The sequence below is a fragment of the Oreochromis niloticus genome, linkage group LG2 (genome assembly GCF_001858045.2).
Source record: "Oreochromis niloticus isolate F11D_XX linkage group LG2, O_niloticus_UMD_NMBU, whole genome shotgun sequence".
Taxonomy (NCBI): domain Eukaryota; kingdom Metazoa; phylum Chordata; class Actinopteri; order Cichliformes; family Cichlidae; genus Oreochromis; species Oreochromis niloticus.
In genome coordinates this window covers 23840501-23857319 of record NC_031966.2, presented here as the reverse complement: position 1 = coordinate 23857319, position 16819 = coordinate 23840501, and the positions used below count along the sequence as shown (strand labels likewise).

The following is a 16819-nucleotide window of genomic DNA, read 5'->3' as shown; positions in this document are numbered from 1 at the left end:
TTGGCAGGAGCATGTTTGACTGAGCCACAAAAATGTTCAAAAACAACACTGCTGAATGATGACAGGCACGTGGCACAGTGCAACATCCACACAGCTTGTTGCGATCCCTCAGGGTTCATAAAACACAAGCCTCGTTAAAGCCAGTGCCCCCACTGTGACAAGCAAGCCAAGTTCACAGTTGAGGGATAAGGGTCGCCATGAGTAAAATCAGAGGACAAGGGAGACTTACTGTAGTAAACACTACTTGTCAGTCCTACCACTAATCCATCTCTTTGGGATTTTCCTGCTGTGAATATAACATCATGCCAGATTTTTGCACTTGGTGTGCCTTTGCTCTCTTAGATCTTTAGTTTTTTAGGACACTTTTGCACACTGCTATGCTACATTCATCGTGCAACAATTCGTGCAACATTTTGTAAAATAAGCATCGGTTTCACTTTTTTTGTCCATGAGCACTGTTCTAGAAAGTGTAACGTGTTATGCAAAAGCACAACAACCTACAGCAGAAGCATATGTACAAAATGCATACATTCACACATGCATCTGTTTTCGAACTGGGGAGGTGTGTGACCAATGTACGTCCTCTCCTGACTCCCGATGTTGCCCAACAGGGAGTGTTTGTGTGGTTTCCAAAGGCAACGGTTAGAGAGGGTGGGGGAGGTTGAAGCAGAGAGGCAGGGCTGCAGCCACACGTTCTACTCTGGTTTGTTTGCATGTCTGATTGCTGTATACATGTGTGTGTGCCTGTAGAAGCTGCAGGTGGGCTTTTTGCACGATGTCACTGAGTGGCTGTGTTTGTGTATGGTTGTACGTGCACGTGAATTTCTATGTGCATGTGTGTGTGCCTGAGCACAGTGTGGAAAGTGTTGTTGTCTACAGGCTAACTGTTACTGACAAGCACACACTGACTACTGGAGTCAAAAAGTTAAATGCACTCTATGCTCTTTTCTTTCCCCGGAGGCTCCCTCTTTCTGCCTCTCTAACGTTCTCTCCTCCCATTTTTATTTTCTATATTTTTCTCTCTGTCATTCTCTCCTGCTTTTTCTCTCTCCCTGACGATTTCTTTCTTTTGCTCCCTCCCCTCTCCCTCCATCTCTGATGATTTTAGCAGAGGTGTGACTCATTGGGCATCGAGCCACAATGTCAGGTAGTGAGGGAGGGCGGGAATGAGGTGGCGAAAAAGACAGAGAAAAAGAGAGAATGGGGGGGCAAGTTGTGTTAAGAAGTGGTGAGGTATAGTGGAAGGGGGGGGGAGTCAGAGATATGCAAAATGGAGTGGAATGTGCAAGAGGAAAAGAGTGAGAGTGAAAGAAAGAGACTGGGGAAAGGGAGGGGTATAGTGTCAGCATAAGGAAAACATAAAAAAGGAGGGAAATGAATAATTTCTGCAAACAGTTTCCGTCACAATTGAGTTTTTTCTCCTCCTTGCATGTTTTCTCGATTGCTGTGCATGTTTTGGCCATGCAGCGCACTCTCTGAGCTGACCAACGTGTTTATGTGCAAACCTGTTCATAGCTTAGTCTCCATTCATGACTTTTTTATGCTTTAAAGTAGCTAATTACCATGGGGGTCATTAATATACTCTTAGTAAAGTAGGCCAAGAGGAAGCAGAGAGGTGGTCAAAAGAGTAAGAGGGTAGAAAATGATGGGGACTGGAAAGAGGGGAGCTGGAAGTAGGGACAGGTGGAGTGGAAGCACAACAGAGGAAAGGTGGTGTGAATACAAGAATTTAATCCAGAGAGGTTTACACAGGCACATTCATGTTCATGCGGCTTGTCAATCAACTGTCTTTGTTGCCCCTAAGGCAGGGGCTCTCCACTCTCATCTCTGCCTTGGCACTCACCCACTGACACACACGCACATGCACACCCAAACACAGACACACACACACACACACAATCTTGGCTGATGTAACGGACATTCTGGAATTTTCTGTTTTGTAATGAAACATTGTACTGAATGATTTTTTTAAAAATAAGTCCTTAAGTTCAGGTCACCCTGAGAACACACACATAAACGTGAACAAACACACACATACTTAACCTTTGGCTTCTGTCCTCAGTAGACACTGCATTTGTGCCAGCTCTGTGTCTCTGTCTCCTCTCTGTCTCTTCCTTGTTTCCTTCCTCGTGTTTTTCTTCCCTCCCTCCAACCTCAGATCATCTTGTTGACAATCTTGGGAAAAATATAAACATTAAAAGATCAAAGGCGACTGTGTCAACACTGCTGTTTTATTTCACCTATTACACTCCTATTAAGGTATTTGTAATGTTTCAGGTGTAACCCAACTCAGCTCCCTTTGGGTTCCCTCAACACTGCCCCCTTCAGACAATTTTCTCTCACTGAAAAAAACCTCTCAAATCTGTGATTTACTTTGGCAAGAAAACGCAGGGACGAGTGGGTAGAAAAACATTAAGCATAGTATAAAAAGAATTCCTTGCCACTTATTTTCATCTTGCTCCACAAAAGCAACATTTTTACTGTGCAATTAATTTGCTGCGGTGCTGTACATATTGGAATAGATATGCATTATGATTAGCATGTCCTGATCCATCCACTGTACTTCAGTAGTGGTGACAGAGGCACGAGGAAGATCAAAGTCATCCTAATAGATTTCTATCACCACTCCCACCTGTTCCCTCCGGAATTTCCTCTCTTCCCAGCATGTGTGCATGCGTGTGCACGTCTGTTATGTCTATCAGTCTGTTTGTGTTTCTGCATGTGTGCTTGAGTTTGCATCTGTTACCAAGTGGTTATGGACCTGTATGCCAGTGTGTGTGCATATATCTGTGTGTGTATGCATGTGTATGTGTGTAGTCTGTTTCAACACGTCTACTACTTGCGGGAATCTTATAATCTGGAACTGGAATATGTGCTCATGTCTGTGTCTGTCTAGCCTTGCTCCACCTCTCTCTTTCTCTTCCTTTCTCTTACTCTCACTCCTTGACAACTCTAATAAGTTTGGTAGATCAGGTTACACCCCTTGATACAACATGCCAGCTTCTCCCTTTTTTCCCCCTGTTTTCTCTAATTTGGTCTTCTTTTTCTTGCCCATTTCATATAACTGCTCTGTCTCAACAACAGACAGTTTCTCACGAACATGAGGAGACACACGCACAGCAGACGCACACAGACACAGACGGGGAGTGAGACAGACTACATGCACACGTCTGTCTCTGTAGGCCTCTCAGGTTGCTGACATTTTCCATTTTTGCGCATATAAAGTAATAATAATAATATTAGTGGGTGTGACAGAGCAAGGGTCCATTCACTACCGCTGCCAGCCTCCTATAAATATCCCCCTTCTTCGGGGGAATCCGAGAAGCAGCAGAGACCTTCAGTTTACACAGCTGAGGAGCATGTGGACGAAAACCTCTATTCTTTCTCTTTCCCTCTTTTTCCTGCCTCTCCTTTCCCCTATTCCTACTCTTCATTTTCCCATCACTTCACTGCTTGGTTATGCGACCATGTGTCTTTAACATTTTTTCTGATCTCTTTGTCCTCGCTTGTCTCTTCTCACCTGTCTTCCTCCCTCATGATTTCATACTCATATCTCTCAATCTCGCATGACCTCCCACCTTTCCTGTCACCTTTACATCTGCACTTTTCTGTTAGTCTTCTCTGATGGATATTATGGAGAAGCACCAGACAATATACAGCAGGTTATTATGGGAACTGCAGAGTGATGAGGTGAAGCTAACTGCAGGTGGAAGTCATCCTCCCTTTCATCACATCTCTCTATTTTGTCTCCTGACTCACCCACTTCCCTTTGCCCCCCAACACACGTGCCGACACTTGTTGAGCAACATCTGCTTAAGTAATCAAAAAAATCTCTTTCTCTCTCTCTCTCTCACACACACACACACACACACACACACACACACACACACACAGACACACACAAACATACATAAGAGATGTCCAAAGTAAGATGTCCAAATATGATATGTATTGGCCTTATTTCACGTGTGTGTATCAGATTGGGAGACAAAATCTGGAAAATAGACTTCGCAGGTACTTTGTTGGTCTTTGGCTCCTCCTAGTGGATATTTGGTGTTAACGTGGCTCTATTGTTTCCTTCACTTTCTTAAAAGGAAGACGTCATTTAAAGCCCACCTGTGAAATGTCATCACCTTTAAAGAAACTAGCAGTTGACGTGTAAAAGTAAAGGGGAGTAGAGAAATTAATGAGGTTTGTTAACCATTGTGATACCAGTAAATCAACCAAAACGCTAAGCCGTTTGTCTGCGCTCAGTAACGTGATCACCCTAGCCCTGGCATTAACCCCGAAAATCAATTTACACCAGCCATGACACAGCCCGAGACGTGCTCACACAGATAAGGAAGTCGTATCGTACTCATAAATCCGTCGCATTCATAAGCCTGACGACGATATTTTTTCATCTCTGTAAGGTGTTTTTGCAGTGCCTTACTTTACGTTTTTGTCGTTCAGCTTCTCTTCAAAACTACAATAAAATTCCTTAAATGTGTAACTTTGTGACGTAAAACACAGATCTTATACAATTTTCCTTGACAATGTATATAAATTATTTACACCATGCGTATCATGCATGACAAAACAGCGTGACACGACTATAATTAATGATAATAGACATAGAGTGGTTAAAAAAATGATACCTAAAAAAATTAGAAAATTATTCTCTGACACACACAGATTAATGAATCAGACAATAAGTAAGATCAAAGGAAAGTAAGTGTATAAAGTGTATACAGTTTGGTTCTCTTTTGTTCCTGTTTCTCTGACTGTTATGCCGATGAATATCCGGTAGATGGCCCCCTAGGATCACAGAAAAAAAAACAGAAAAGCAGTAAAAGTCTCAAGCCAGAGAATAATGGCTTCTGGAGCGAAGTGACATGGCTCCAGAAACCTTTGACAATTTCACATTGGTGCTTCGCTCCTTTAGCAACTTTTAACTGAGAAGTAAGTTCTGTGAGAAGGACACCATTGCAATGACTCTCATGTAATCCTGTTCAATATGATCATTTCACCTAACCTTCAGTGTTGACTAATAGTCACATCCAGCTTCAGCTCGTTGGGCTCCCCAATGATGGAGAATACAGGCGGAAACACGTTGGTTTCATTAATAAACTCCTTTAGTTAAAACCATGAACTGGTGTTTTCTGAGCCAACTTATTAATGTGGTATTATCTTTATCACCGAAACACAGATTGCTTTGATGATTGAAGAAAATATAGTTAAAAGACGATGCTATGCTTTTGTAGAAGGGTGATTTGGGGGCCATCATTACCTAAAAACACACAAGGTGAATAAATAATGCTTTATGCTTTAGGGTGAAATGTTCAGAATTAATTGTATAGAGTACATACTGATAAGGGTTCATTTTTAATAATTCTAAAGCTATGTGAATAACACTGTGAGCAAATATGAGCACTTTAAGACTAAACACATTATGGTCTCCACTAATAAACTGATGTTCAGTCTTGCTTGTGTTTCTCTTGGTTTCCTGTGTGGTGCAGAACTACAGATAACCTTATCCGAGTTAATTTTGTATCAGCATAAAATTATCCAGTGCTGTTAAAGAGAAGCAACACTTTTCTTTGGCACACAATAAATTTTAAACCGTTCCATTTATTGCGGTATCGCATATTGTCCAATAGATGGCGCCACAAGATCACGAATGGAAAAGAAATGTAGCGTTTTAAGTGCACTTACATGTGGACATTATGAGCCAAATAAAACATAGACTGCACTAAAGTAGAACTGAAAGCGCTTATAGAAAAAACACTCCCCTTTATTTCAAGTGTATAAAAGAACAAATGAGTTTCTAACTACTTTACCATCCTTCATCCACCCACCAGTACTTTTTCATTCTGTGGGGAGGAACGGGTCACGGTCAGATGGCTTCTGAGCGGTAGTTCAGAGAAAGTAGTCTTTTTGTCGGACAATTGGGTGAGCGAGGCGATAGGGGCGGATGAGTCCGGCTTAATGCTGCGTGTAATGCATGTTAATGTTACAGGCACCGAGGGACCGCCGGCCCGAGTGCTCTGGGATTATTTATCACAAAACATTTGTATTCTTCCGTCGGAGAACGGTTGATCCCGGATAGCTGCACACTAAGCCTTCACTCCGTTAATTAAAAAGAAGAGAAAAGCAATGGAACTGGTGGTGGTGGTGGTGATTTTTTTTCTTTTCCAGAAATGTAATCATTTCTGGAGAAGCTTAACCATCTGCTTGAGGTTAAGTCTACAAGCAGATTGTATTTTCTGCTTATTTAAACCTGGGGATTTTAGTTTTTCCTGAAAAGGGGAGGGGAATGCATGTCAGTGCTGCTTATTGGAGACATAGAAGTGCCGCAACTTTAGTTCCCAGGGGAAGTAAAAGTAATGCTTTTTTTCCTGCGATATCTTCCTCCGGGATGCGGATTTATGGTTTGATAGCATTGCGGTTTTATTAAAAAAACAAAAAAACAAAAACAAAGCAGTGACCTTTGTTACCTCTCCTTTAAAAACCCAGCTGAATAGGAAGAGGGAAAGTTATTCTCTCAGTTGCTTAGGAGAGACATGTCAGACACAACCATCGTCTTCAAGTGGAAGTATTCCCTTTGGCCCTGTTTGATTTGTTTTGAAAGTGAAAAGATCGCAGCAACATTAGACTTTGTTTCCCTGATCACCCTCAAAGAGGACCAACCATCAACACGATTTTCCACAGAGGTCTCAGTCCTCAGGTTGTTGGGAGCAATTTATAGAAAAATGCAGCGTCTAGTGTAAAAGAAAATGCTGCCCCTAAGAAGCAGAAATGTTTGTTTCTTGTTCTTTCTCTCTCATCTCCTTCTCGCTTCTTTTCCTTTTTAGTTGCTAACAAGCCCAATGCTGCCCGGGGGCCAAGGCTGTGTCGTCAGTCCCATGAAGAGACTTTCAGATTTCCACCATTTTTTTTGGCATTAGGATGCTAGTCGTGTCTGTCTGGAGAAGAACCTGAATTCACAAAGGCAGCCTTTGGTCGCACTCTAACTCTGTCTTTAACTGCTCCCTGCCTCTCACTGCTTGTCTAACTGACCAGGATATACAGGAAAGCGATTAGATGTGAACAAACATGCGCGGTGCTCTAAAGAGTTGTTCTCTTTATCTCAAAACTATAATGGCACTCTGATCCTGCCTTTTCTGTTTATGCCAGTCTGTAAACAAATCACCTATGAGATATTTATCTAATCCCAACCACAGTATAATACCTGATTAGAGACAAGTATGATTGAGGCTTTGTGACACTGCTTTTACGTTGATTATGTTGATACATGTACAGACCCACTTAAGTGAATTAAAGGCGTGTAATGCCTATTTGTATGGGTCTTTTGTCCGTTTATGATTCTCAAAGTAATCGTTTTAAGTTCCAGAACCTGTAGCTCACACTCATTTAAACACTGATTAAAAATGAATACTGTGACCTATCAAAGATTCTTTTTGGAAAACCCAATTTCGTATGTGATGATTAATGAATGGGACTGTTTTATAGTGTGGGCATTCATCTTCAAAGGGCTCTAATTAAAAAGCATTATGAAGTCCCAGGAGCCTACTGTTAGTGACTACGGGGCCATTTGAGGCAGAGCGAGTGAGTGCTTAAGCTTGTGTGTTTTGTTTACTGTATTTCAACAAGTAGTCATGGGACCTCAGAAGAATAGTTTATTATTTTTCTGAAGGTGCAATGGGGATTGCAATAAAACAATAAAACGATGTTGGCTATCACCACGGTCCTGGCGCAGTAAGGCACTGGGAACACCAAGACAAATCCTTACTCATCCTCATCTAGTAAACCCAGCCTAGGAAAGGACACCCGTGACACACTTTGACTCCTAATCCAAATCTGGCTCTGACGTCTGGTATCAAACTTACGCCCTGTCCTCAATTTAATGGGTCAGGCAAACAGACACACGGGTGTGAAAGGGTTAAACGTCTACAGTAATTAGAGTCGCATTTCGCGTCGGCGTCCTCCAATACGGAGCTGCGAGAAGCCACGTCCACCCCCTCCATCTCTCTTTCCATCTCTCTCTCTTTCCCTCTCTCTCTCTGTCACACACACACACACATACACACGCACCTCCCCACTCCTCCAAGTGCCTAATACACTGTAAAATCAAAGCGCGAGCCTCCCCCGTTCATACCGGTGTTGCGCGTGGAGCACAACACCGAGAGAGGTGCTTTCACTCTGCTCCCGCTCTCTCATTCTAAGTATTCAGCAAAGTTACCCATACAGATAAATGTGACTAACTTCAATCTTAGGACAGGCTCCTTTTCTCTATTATGTACAGCTGAATGTCTTTATGAGGCGAAAGATGTCCGTGTGAGGTGCTTTTACGCACGGGGCTGAAATGGATCACATTCTCTCCAGAGGCAGCTGGGTGCCGGTGACTGGCCTGGTTATATGTCTGCTTTTGTGCGCGTGTGTCGTGGACTTGGTTCTCGCGCAAATTCGCTACTCCATCCCAGAAGAGCTGGAGCATGGAGCTTTTGTGGGCAACATCGCCGAAGACCTAGGTTTGGATGTGGCAAAGCTGTCAGCCCGTCGGTTTCGTATCGTTTCTGGCGCAAAGAAACAGTACTTAGAAGTGAACTTGGAGAACGGGATTCTCTTCGTCAACGAAAAGATAGACCGAGAAGAGCTTTGTGAACGAAGCCCAAACTGTTTTTTGCACTTACAAGTAGTCATAGAAAACCCGTTAGAACTATACAGAGTTGAAGTGGAGATTTTAGACGTGAATGACAACTCCCCCAGTTTCCCGTGGAGCGAGTTTAATCTTGACATCACAGAGTCTGCTGCGCCCGGCTCTCGTTTCCCGTTGGAGAGCGCCCAGGACCAGGACGTTGGCACCAATTCTCTGCGCTCATACCTGCTGAGCGCAAACGAGCACTTCGCACTGAACATCCAGACGCGCAATGATGGGAGTAAGTTTGCTGAGCTCGTGCTGGACACCCCACTGGACCGGGAACAGCAGAAAAAGCACGAAATGGTTCTGACTGCTTATGACGGGGGCTCACCGGAACGCTCCGGGACAGCGCTGATAACTATTACAGTTTTGGATGCCAACGATAACGTGCCTGTGTTTGACCGCGCAGTTTACCGCGCGAGCCTGGTGGAGAACGCACCGAGAGGGACGCTGGTGCTGAAACTGAACGCCACAGACCTGGATGAGGGCTCGAACGGGGAGGTTACTTATGCGTTCAGCGGACACGCACCACTGAAGGTGCGCGAACTGTTCAGCGTGGACCCGTACATGGGTGAAATCCGAGTGAAGGGTATTGTGGACTACGAGAAAGCAAGTGTGTATGAGTTGTATGTGCAAGCGAAAGACAGGGGACCCTCGGCCGTGGCCGTACACTGCAAAGTGCTGGTGGACATCATGGATGTAAATGACAACGCTCCCGAAGTTATCCTCACATCAGTGTCCACTCCCGTTCAGGAAGATGCGCCAGCAGGTACGGTGATTGCGGTTATCAGTGTTATGGACCGGGACTCGGGAGAGAACGGAAACGTTGACTGCCAAATTCCAAACAACGTTCCCTTTCAGCTCCACTCATCTTTTAAAAACTATTACACTCTAGTGACAAGCGAGTTTCTGGACAGAGAAACCGTGTCCGAGTACAACATCAGCCTCACAGCACGAGACCTGGGGTCTCCTTCGCTCTCCACCAGGAAAACCATTCTCGTTCAAGTGTCTGACATTAACGACAACCCCCCGCGGTTCTCCCAACCTTCATACACAGTTTATGTGACCGAGAATAATGCCCCGGGCGCTTCCATTTGCTCTGTAACTGCATTCGACCCCGATTCTAACCAGAACGCCTATCTGTCTTATTCTATTCTGGAGGGTCAGATTCAGGGCATGCCCGTGTCCACTTATGTCTCAATCAACTCTGACAACGGCAACATCTACGCACTGCGCTCCTTTGATTACGAACAGTTAAGAAACTTTCAGATTCTGGTACAGGCACAGGACGCAGGCTTCCCCCCTCTCGCGAGTAATGTCACAGTTAACGTCTTTGTCTTGGACCAGAACGACAACGCACCTGTTATCGTATCCCCACTGCCCAAAAACGGCACCGTGGCCACAGAGGTGGTTCCGCGCGCAGTAGACGCTGGCTATCTGGTTACCAAAATAACAGCAATAGACGCAGACGCGGGGCAGAACTCCCGCTTGTCCTATCAGGTGCTACAGGCTACAGACCCGGGGCTGTTTAGCGTAGCTCTGTACACGGGAGAAATCAGGACTATTCGTCGAATAGTAGAAAAAGACGCAACAAGACAGAGACTGGTAATATTAGTCAAGGACAACGGGCAGCCACCGCTTTCTGCCACTGTCTCCATTGTCCTCACAGTGGTAGACAGCGTGCCCGAGTCCCTGTCAGATTTCGGGGACCTCACACTCAGCCCGCAGCCCCCTTCAAACCTCGCTCTCTACTTGATCGTGTCCCTGAGCACGATATCCTTAATATTCCTGGTGGCTATCATCGTGCTGGCTGCAGTAAAGTGCTACAAGGATAGCGAGACTCTCAGCGGGTACAACCTGCCCCCCTTATCCTGCTGCTGCTGCGGGGGGTTTCAGCCAGAGCCGCCCCCGGAGATGTTCAAAAAATCCAACCTCAACCTGCAGATTTCATCCGCCGCCAAAGTGCCCACGAACTGCATGGAGGTGAATGGAAATAGCAGTCTCTCTCAATCATATTGTTATAAAGTGTGTCTAACCCCCGAATCAGCCAAAAGTGACTTTATGTTTCTGAAGCCGTGCAGCCCGAGCAGCACACCGAGGAACAACGAGGCAAAGAGCGCGGAAAACTCGTGGAACGCGCAAAGCCGGAGCGCATCTGTGAACAACGGAGCAACTACTCCCAGTGAGGTAGAGTTAAATCAGCATATAGTATAAAACAAAGGAGAGGGAGCTGCTCGTTTAATTCCACCCCATTCCACACACTGACACAATAACAACTATCAACTCAGTTTCCATCAGATGTGAATCTAGACTGTGACATTCTCCCATGAAGGTCAAATCGCGCATGCCATACAGGCTTGTACTCAACTTGAGGAAAACCTCAGTAAAGTCCCTCTTTTCTTCTATCACTCCCTCGTTAGTGTTTTCGCACAGCGTGTCGTCTCGACAGCGTTTTAATATAATTGTGGCAATAATGAATTCTAATTGTGTTGCCCATGTTAATGTTTTGCACCCGGGAAATGAAATGAGACGACGTGAGATTACATTTTAATTGACATGTTAATGAAAGTGTAAAGCCCCATCTTGCGAGGAGCATATGCTGCGCAAAAAACCGTGTCTGAGAATGAAGTGAGATGTCAATTACTGTGCGAGAGGAAGATGAGATGTAGTTCAGGCAGTCTCCTCCGTTCAGTCTTGGTATCAATTCAAGCATTTAATAATAATTCGAGAACTAATTATAGAGATTGTGACCTGCGAGAACAATGTCTACATCATCCAGTGTTGTTGCCACACAGTTTTCATGCAGTGACGTGGCGCCTGCACACACCTGCTTCCAGCGTATCTACCTGAACAAAAAGTCAAGGTTACAAACATGAAGGTGAATGGCAGCTGTTTGGAATTGTCAGCCTTGGGTTCAGGCAATCCATGTCACGGGCACCCGGGTTTGCTAACACGCCTTCTTGTTTTCAAACTAACAATATAGGACAGATAACCTCACTAACTATGCCTCAAGGGCACAAGGACGACCGAACCATTATACCAGACACAATGTGGCGTATTCGCAAGAGGGGGGTGGGGGTGGCTGTCCATTATTGATGAAAAATGGCAAATGGTCGGTTTTGGGGAGACAGGGGAGGACATCGCGAGGGGAGGGGGCAAGGAGAAGGAGGGGGCGCAAGGACATGGCTGGACTGAGACGTGGACAGCCTGTAGATCGGCCCCAGCACTGTCCTCTGAATGCGAGGAGAGAAAGAGAGATGTGGCTTCATATTTGTCGAGCAAGGGTGGGGAAGAGGAGGGGGTGAAAGGGAAGGAAGGAGAGGGGAGAAAGGAGACGAGGAAGGGGGGTAGTTTACAGAGGCAGGGTGTCTACGCCCGTGTTTATATATATATATATATGTGTGTGTGTGTGTGTGTGTGTGTGTGTGTGTGTGTGTGTGATCTTAATAGACGGAGCAGCAGACCATAAATGTGTGCGTAATTCCGATTCCGGTATGAATCGGCCCTGACTCTTTGTCCCCTCCGCGCTTTGATTAATAGCGTGGAGGGGACAAAGAGTCAGGGCCTTGATACCAGACTCCACCAGGCTGACTGAGAAATGTCAGCCCGGTCACTGACACATACACCTCTGGCCACAAGAGGGAATTCGAGGTCACGGTGAATGTGCCGCCTGTAGCTAAACTCCTTCAGGAGAAAGTGTCCTTCTTGTTATTAATTGGCTCCACCAAATCACCCGGTGGTGCCCCTCGGCGTGCTCACGTGAGTCACAGTGAGGTCGTCTCTGTCGCGTCAAAGACAAATCACAACGAATCACAAATACTCGAAGCAAGCGCATAACCGCGCTTAAGTTGACGGATTGAAGGTGAAAAGGGAGATTAAACACACATCCAAGCGTGCACGACACACAGGACAGGTAGGCGAATGTGTGCCACGGTGTGAATGCGTGGCGAGACGTGCTGGGTTGCTCCACTTACAGCTGCGAGAGCCGCAAACTTTTCAAGGCTCTCTGCGAGACTTTTAATTAAAAACCTTGCTCGAGGAGCGTCAGGCAAATATTAATGTAAAATGATGCATAAAATCCACAAAACAATGACGTGTGTAATTTTCTTAATTTCCTCCCTGGCACGGTTCCCTTTGAAGATTAAAATCATGTTTCGTTTCATCCCGGTGGGGTTCTAATTGGTTTTGTGCATAGCTGGCTGAGGAGAGTATTTTGAATACCGATTCTAATAATAGCTTACGTCGCATTCTTCTCGTTAACAACTTTAGGTGAATTAATGGAGCGTGGAATCCATAGTATGAGAATCAAACTGGAATAAATATCACTCGGGTGCTCTCTTTCACCCTTCCCGCTGCGCCACGGAGGATAAAAGCAAAACTAAGTGACAGGCGAATCGTAGCTGGAGGCGTCACCACCTCCACTCTTGAAATGAGCATGTTCTGCCAAACATCCACGGGGCGGCAGCCACGATCCATCTGAAAAGAATCGTGTCTTCAATTCAGGAGGGATCCCAAGAAAGTCTACTCCTGTCAGCTATCAGTGACCTCTATCATAACAGACATCGTTTGGATGAAATTAAAAATAGAGCCACACGGAACTGATCTTTAACATGAATACCCTTCCATTAACTCTGACAATATCTTCCCTCTGCAGCTAAAGCAGCCAAACACAGACTGGACTCTCACGAAGAACCAAAACTCCTCTATTAAAAGGTATAGTTCTGAACTCTGACCTGATTTCTGTAGAGCAGCATTATGCCCCCCCCCCCCCCCCCCCCCAACACACACACATACGTATGTGCTCAATAAAGCTGTAAAGCATACAGTCTGCATAAAAAATGCTCATGTCAATATGATTTGCATTTTCATAAATATGAGTCAACAGTGCTGTTACACAGACTTATTTCGTTTGTAGTTACAATTCCATAAACATGGATGGCACCCTCATGCGAAAAGCCATGCATGCAGACCCAGAAAACTATGTCACCTCAATGGCACCTGGACAGTACTGGACCTGGGGTACTCACATGAGAGGCATGAAAGGTGAGAGAGGCTAAATGCATTCCTGCTTATGTATGCATATGGAGTATTTCATCTACACTATAATATTCTACTCGCAGCGCATCCTCGTTCTTTAATTTTTTGACTTTTTTTTGTTATTCTCTTAACTCACTTGTAGCTGACGGCTTACCTCATCCTCACTAAACTGACCACTAAACAGATCACTGCTCCTTTTACTGCATTTAATCGTTAACAGTCCTTACAGCAATTTTTTTTTAAAAGCTGTAAAGACATGAGTCAATATTGGATAATAAGCAGTTGTTTCTTCTCTCCGTTCTCCTCATGTTATAGATTATAAAATGTCTCCTTCACCCAGTGGGATCCCCTCTCGCCCCTGGACTCCTCGGTGTACACCTCCTCCCCAGCAGCAGCAGCCTTCAATCCCCTCCCACCCGCACCCACACCCACCACCCGATTATCACCACAATGTGTACATCCCTGGGACGCCATCAGGCTTTTGCACCCTGAGGCCCGCCGCACAGCGAAGCGACCTAGATGTCCACAATTCATTCTCAACTTTTGGCAAGAAGCGACGTCTCCAGATGTCCCCCCAGGGAGAGACTGCGATCATAAATAATGACCTGTACAATGACTGACTTTTCAATAACTGCCCTAGTGGATGATTAAAAAGATGGATAACCTCATATGAAAACAGAGGTAGAGCCCATCCAGTACATAAATTAATGAACATATGATTTATAAGTGGTATGAAAATAGAAAGGGAAAGAGGAATAATGAATGGACAATCTGTTTTGAAGAAGGATAATGAAGGTCTGATGGCTATTTATTTGACATGCCACTGCAACATTGTCAGCATATGTGTCTGTTTTTATTATTAGAATTATCATTATTATTATTTAGACAATCAAACTGGAGCAGCAGTTACATCCAAAATAGTTTTCGAAAAAGCATTCGTGGACAATAATTTTGCACATCCTTATGAATTTATATTTTTGGGTTACATGAAAAAGAAGACGTGCTTTTCCTTTTTGTATCTTTGTTTGCTAACAGAGCTTGTGTGAATATGACAAACAGTAAGTATGTATATGCAAGCTGCACCATGAAGCAGACTACTGTAATGGCAGGGGAGGGTTCCTTCCTTTACACATGTACTGTATACATTTATGAAAATAAAGTATTTTTTTCATATGGCCTTGCTCTTTTCTTTCAAGCAAGCGTTTGTGATCTGCTGTAATTCATAAAACACAGTCCCTGCACCAAAACGCAGATTCAGTCGATGTGCACGCATAAATGATTTAGATGTAAGTTTTCCAGATCTATGTTTAATTAGCCTGAGTTAATTATTTTGAGGTGAAAAAGTTCCAGAGCTACTCGTACAAGGGTGAAAAGCTTTTCGCCTTGGTAAGCTGTTTTCCACGGTGAGGAATAAACATAGTAAAATGCTAACATATGCTAATTGGAGTGCTTGCATTTCCATTTGCCCGCAGAGAATAGTGGGGTTCATTAACTGAACAAACAGAACCTCCTCTCTCGAAATATCACTTTAATTAAGACCACGAACAGGAATACAAGGGAGGAAAGGGTGGTGGTGGTGAGGGGGGGGCTCTTAACTCCAAATGCCACACCTGAATCTGAGCAAGGGGGCCTGTGGCTTCTCTCTCTATGTATGCCCTTTTATTTCTTTCTTCTCTGGGAATTAGTTCACAGCATCAACAGATGGGAGCTGGCCACTGGCCAGAAATGAGCAGGGTAATTAGGTTGTCCTATGGCTCAGACTGAAAATAATGTCGTTAATAAGGAAACGGGTGTCCATAGAGAGCATGGAGGGGAGCAGACTAACCTTCTCTGTAGTAAGGTGATCCACAGGGACAATGGAAGGGGCAGCCATTTTTAGATCGGCTTGGCTCATTTTCAGGTTTTGATCCTTGAAATAAAGTGGAAGTTGGACTTTTTTTTTCTTTTCTGTTTTAAACACGTTCAGAAAAGCCAAATTAATGTATATAAAATAGATCACATACATATCAGCTTCCTTTAAAGTCAGCAACTGGTGAAATTGTAGTGAAATGATAAAGTATAAAATCTCAACGTTTCTTCTCTTACAGCGTAGCAGGACTTGTAACGCAGACAAACTCGCTTCATTTCCACATCATTTAACCATTACTGTCGGTCGCACTGGGAGCTGTCCATTGTCATAGTGCTGAAACTGCTTTGTCCATGTGTTCCTTTCAATCCAACATCAATGTTTTCTGTTGTCCACCAGAGGGCGCTTCGAGCACGGTGCAGCAGGCTGGATTTAATGCTTTCACAGCAGCCTCTCACATACATAAATCATGACCCCTTAAATGTTTTATTTTCTCATTTTTAAGTAGTAATAAGAAAACAAACCCATGAGGTGTAAATTATGCACGTAAAATACAAATAAATTACATACCCCCCCCCCCATGTCAGTGGTTTATCCCAAAAAATACCAATAATGCAACAACATAACATAAGATGAAAACACTGTTACAACAACCTTGCATTCATTAATGTCAAAAATGCACTACTTAGATGAAGCAATTGAATGTTGCAGCTTGCTGTGGTGAAAAGCTTTAAATAATGTTGATTACATTAATCTCTGTTTGTTTGTTTTTTTTAAATCTTACTCTGCAAAATAACTACTACAGTTTCCCCCAAAATATAAATAAATAAATAAAGTAGTTGAGTAAAAAAACACACAATTACACAAAGAAACATAGATGAAATGTGGTTTAATAATTCAAGTAAAGGACAAAAAAAAGAACAAGTGCCTCCGAACACTACTTAGTAAACTGTAAGTTAAGTTATTGTTAGGGACAAAAGAAATATTTTTTTAATGTGTATCTGCTCATTATATTGTTTTATGTACTTTAATAATGAAGGCTTGTACAGCAAGGCCACTTTTGACTCACAAACTAAGTGCTCAGCCAGACTGAAAAACAGGAAGTTTTAGACACAGAAAAGAGGAACTTTCCATATAAGCAATGTTTGAGACTGTGTGACGTGTAAAGTACCAAAATAACACCTATATGAGACACAGTTTATGATTCTAATGTTAGAGCTCTTGCAACTGGCGTTTGAGCTGTGCAGGGCTCTCTC

At 43.9% G+C, this 16819-nt stretch overlaps 1 protein-coding gene and 1 long non-coding RNA gene across 3 annotated transcripts in view; both read left to right on the top strand.

Annotated features, from left to right (window-relative positions):
• The window catches only part of LOC106098194 (uncharacterized), a 45826-nt gene extending 38270 nt beyond the window's left edge, over positions 1–7556 (top strand). Inside the window, exon 4 of the long non-coding RNA XR_001224336.2 lies at positions 6834–7556. This is a non-coding gene — a long non-coding RNA (uncharacterized LOC106098194). The remainder of the gene's footprint in view (positions 1–6833) is intronic.
• Positions 7557–8079: 523 nt separating this feature from the next.
• Positions 8080–14893, top strand: si:ch73-233f7.1 (protocadherin beta-15). Of its 2 annotated transcripts, XM_005467653.4 has the most exons (5): positions 8080–10663; positions 10754–10867; positions 13335–13393; positions 13596–13723; positions 14033–14893. In XM_005467653.4, the coding sequence occupies exons 1-5, from the start codon at positions 8345–8347 to the stop codon at positions 14335–14337; spliced, it is 2925 nt and encodes a 974-aa protein (XP_005467710.1). In that variant the 5' UTR covers positions 8080–8344; the 3' UTR covers positions 14338–14893. The 2 variants fall into 2 exon arrangements, with proteins under 2 accessions (XP_005467710.1, XP_003444689.1); XM_003444641.5 differs by having other exon boundaries at positions 8082–10867.
• Positions 14894–16819: the final 1926 nt, after the last annotated feature.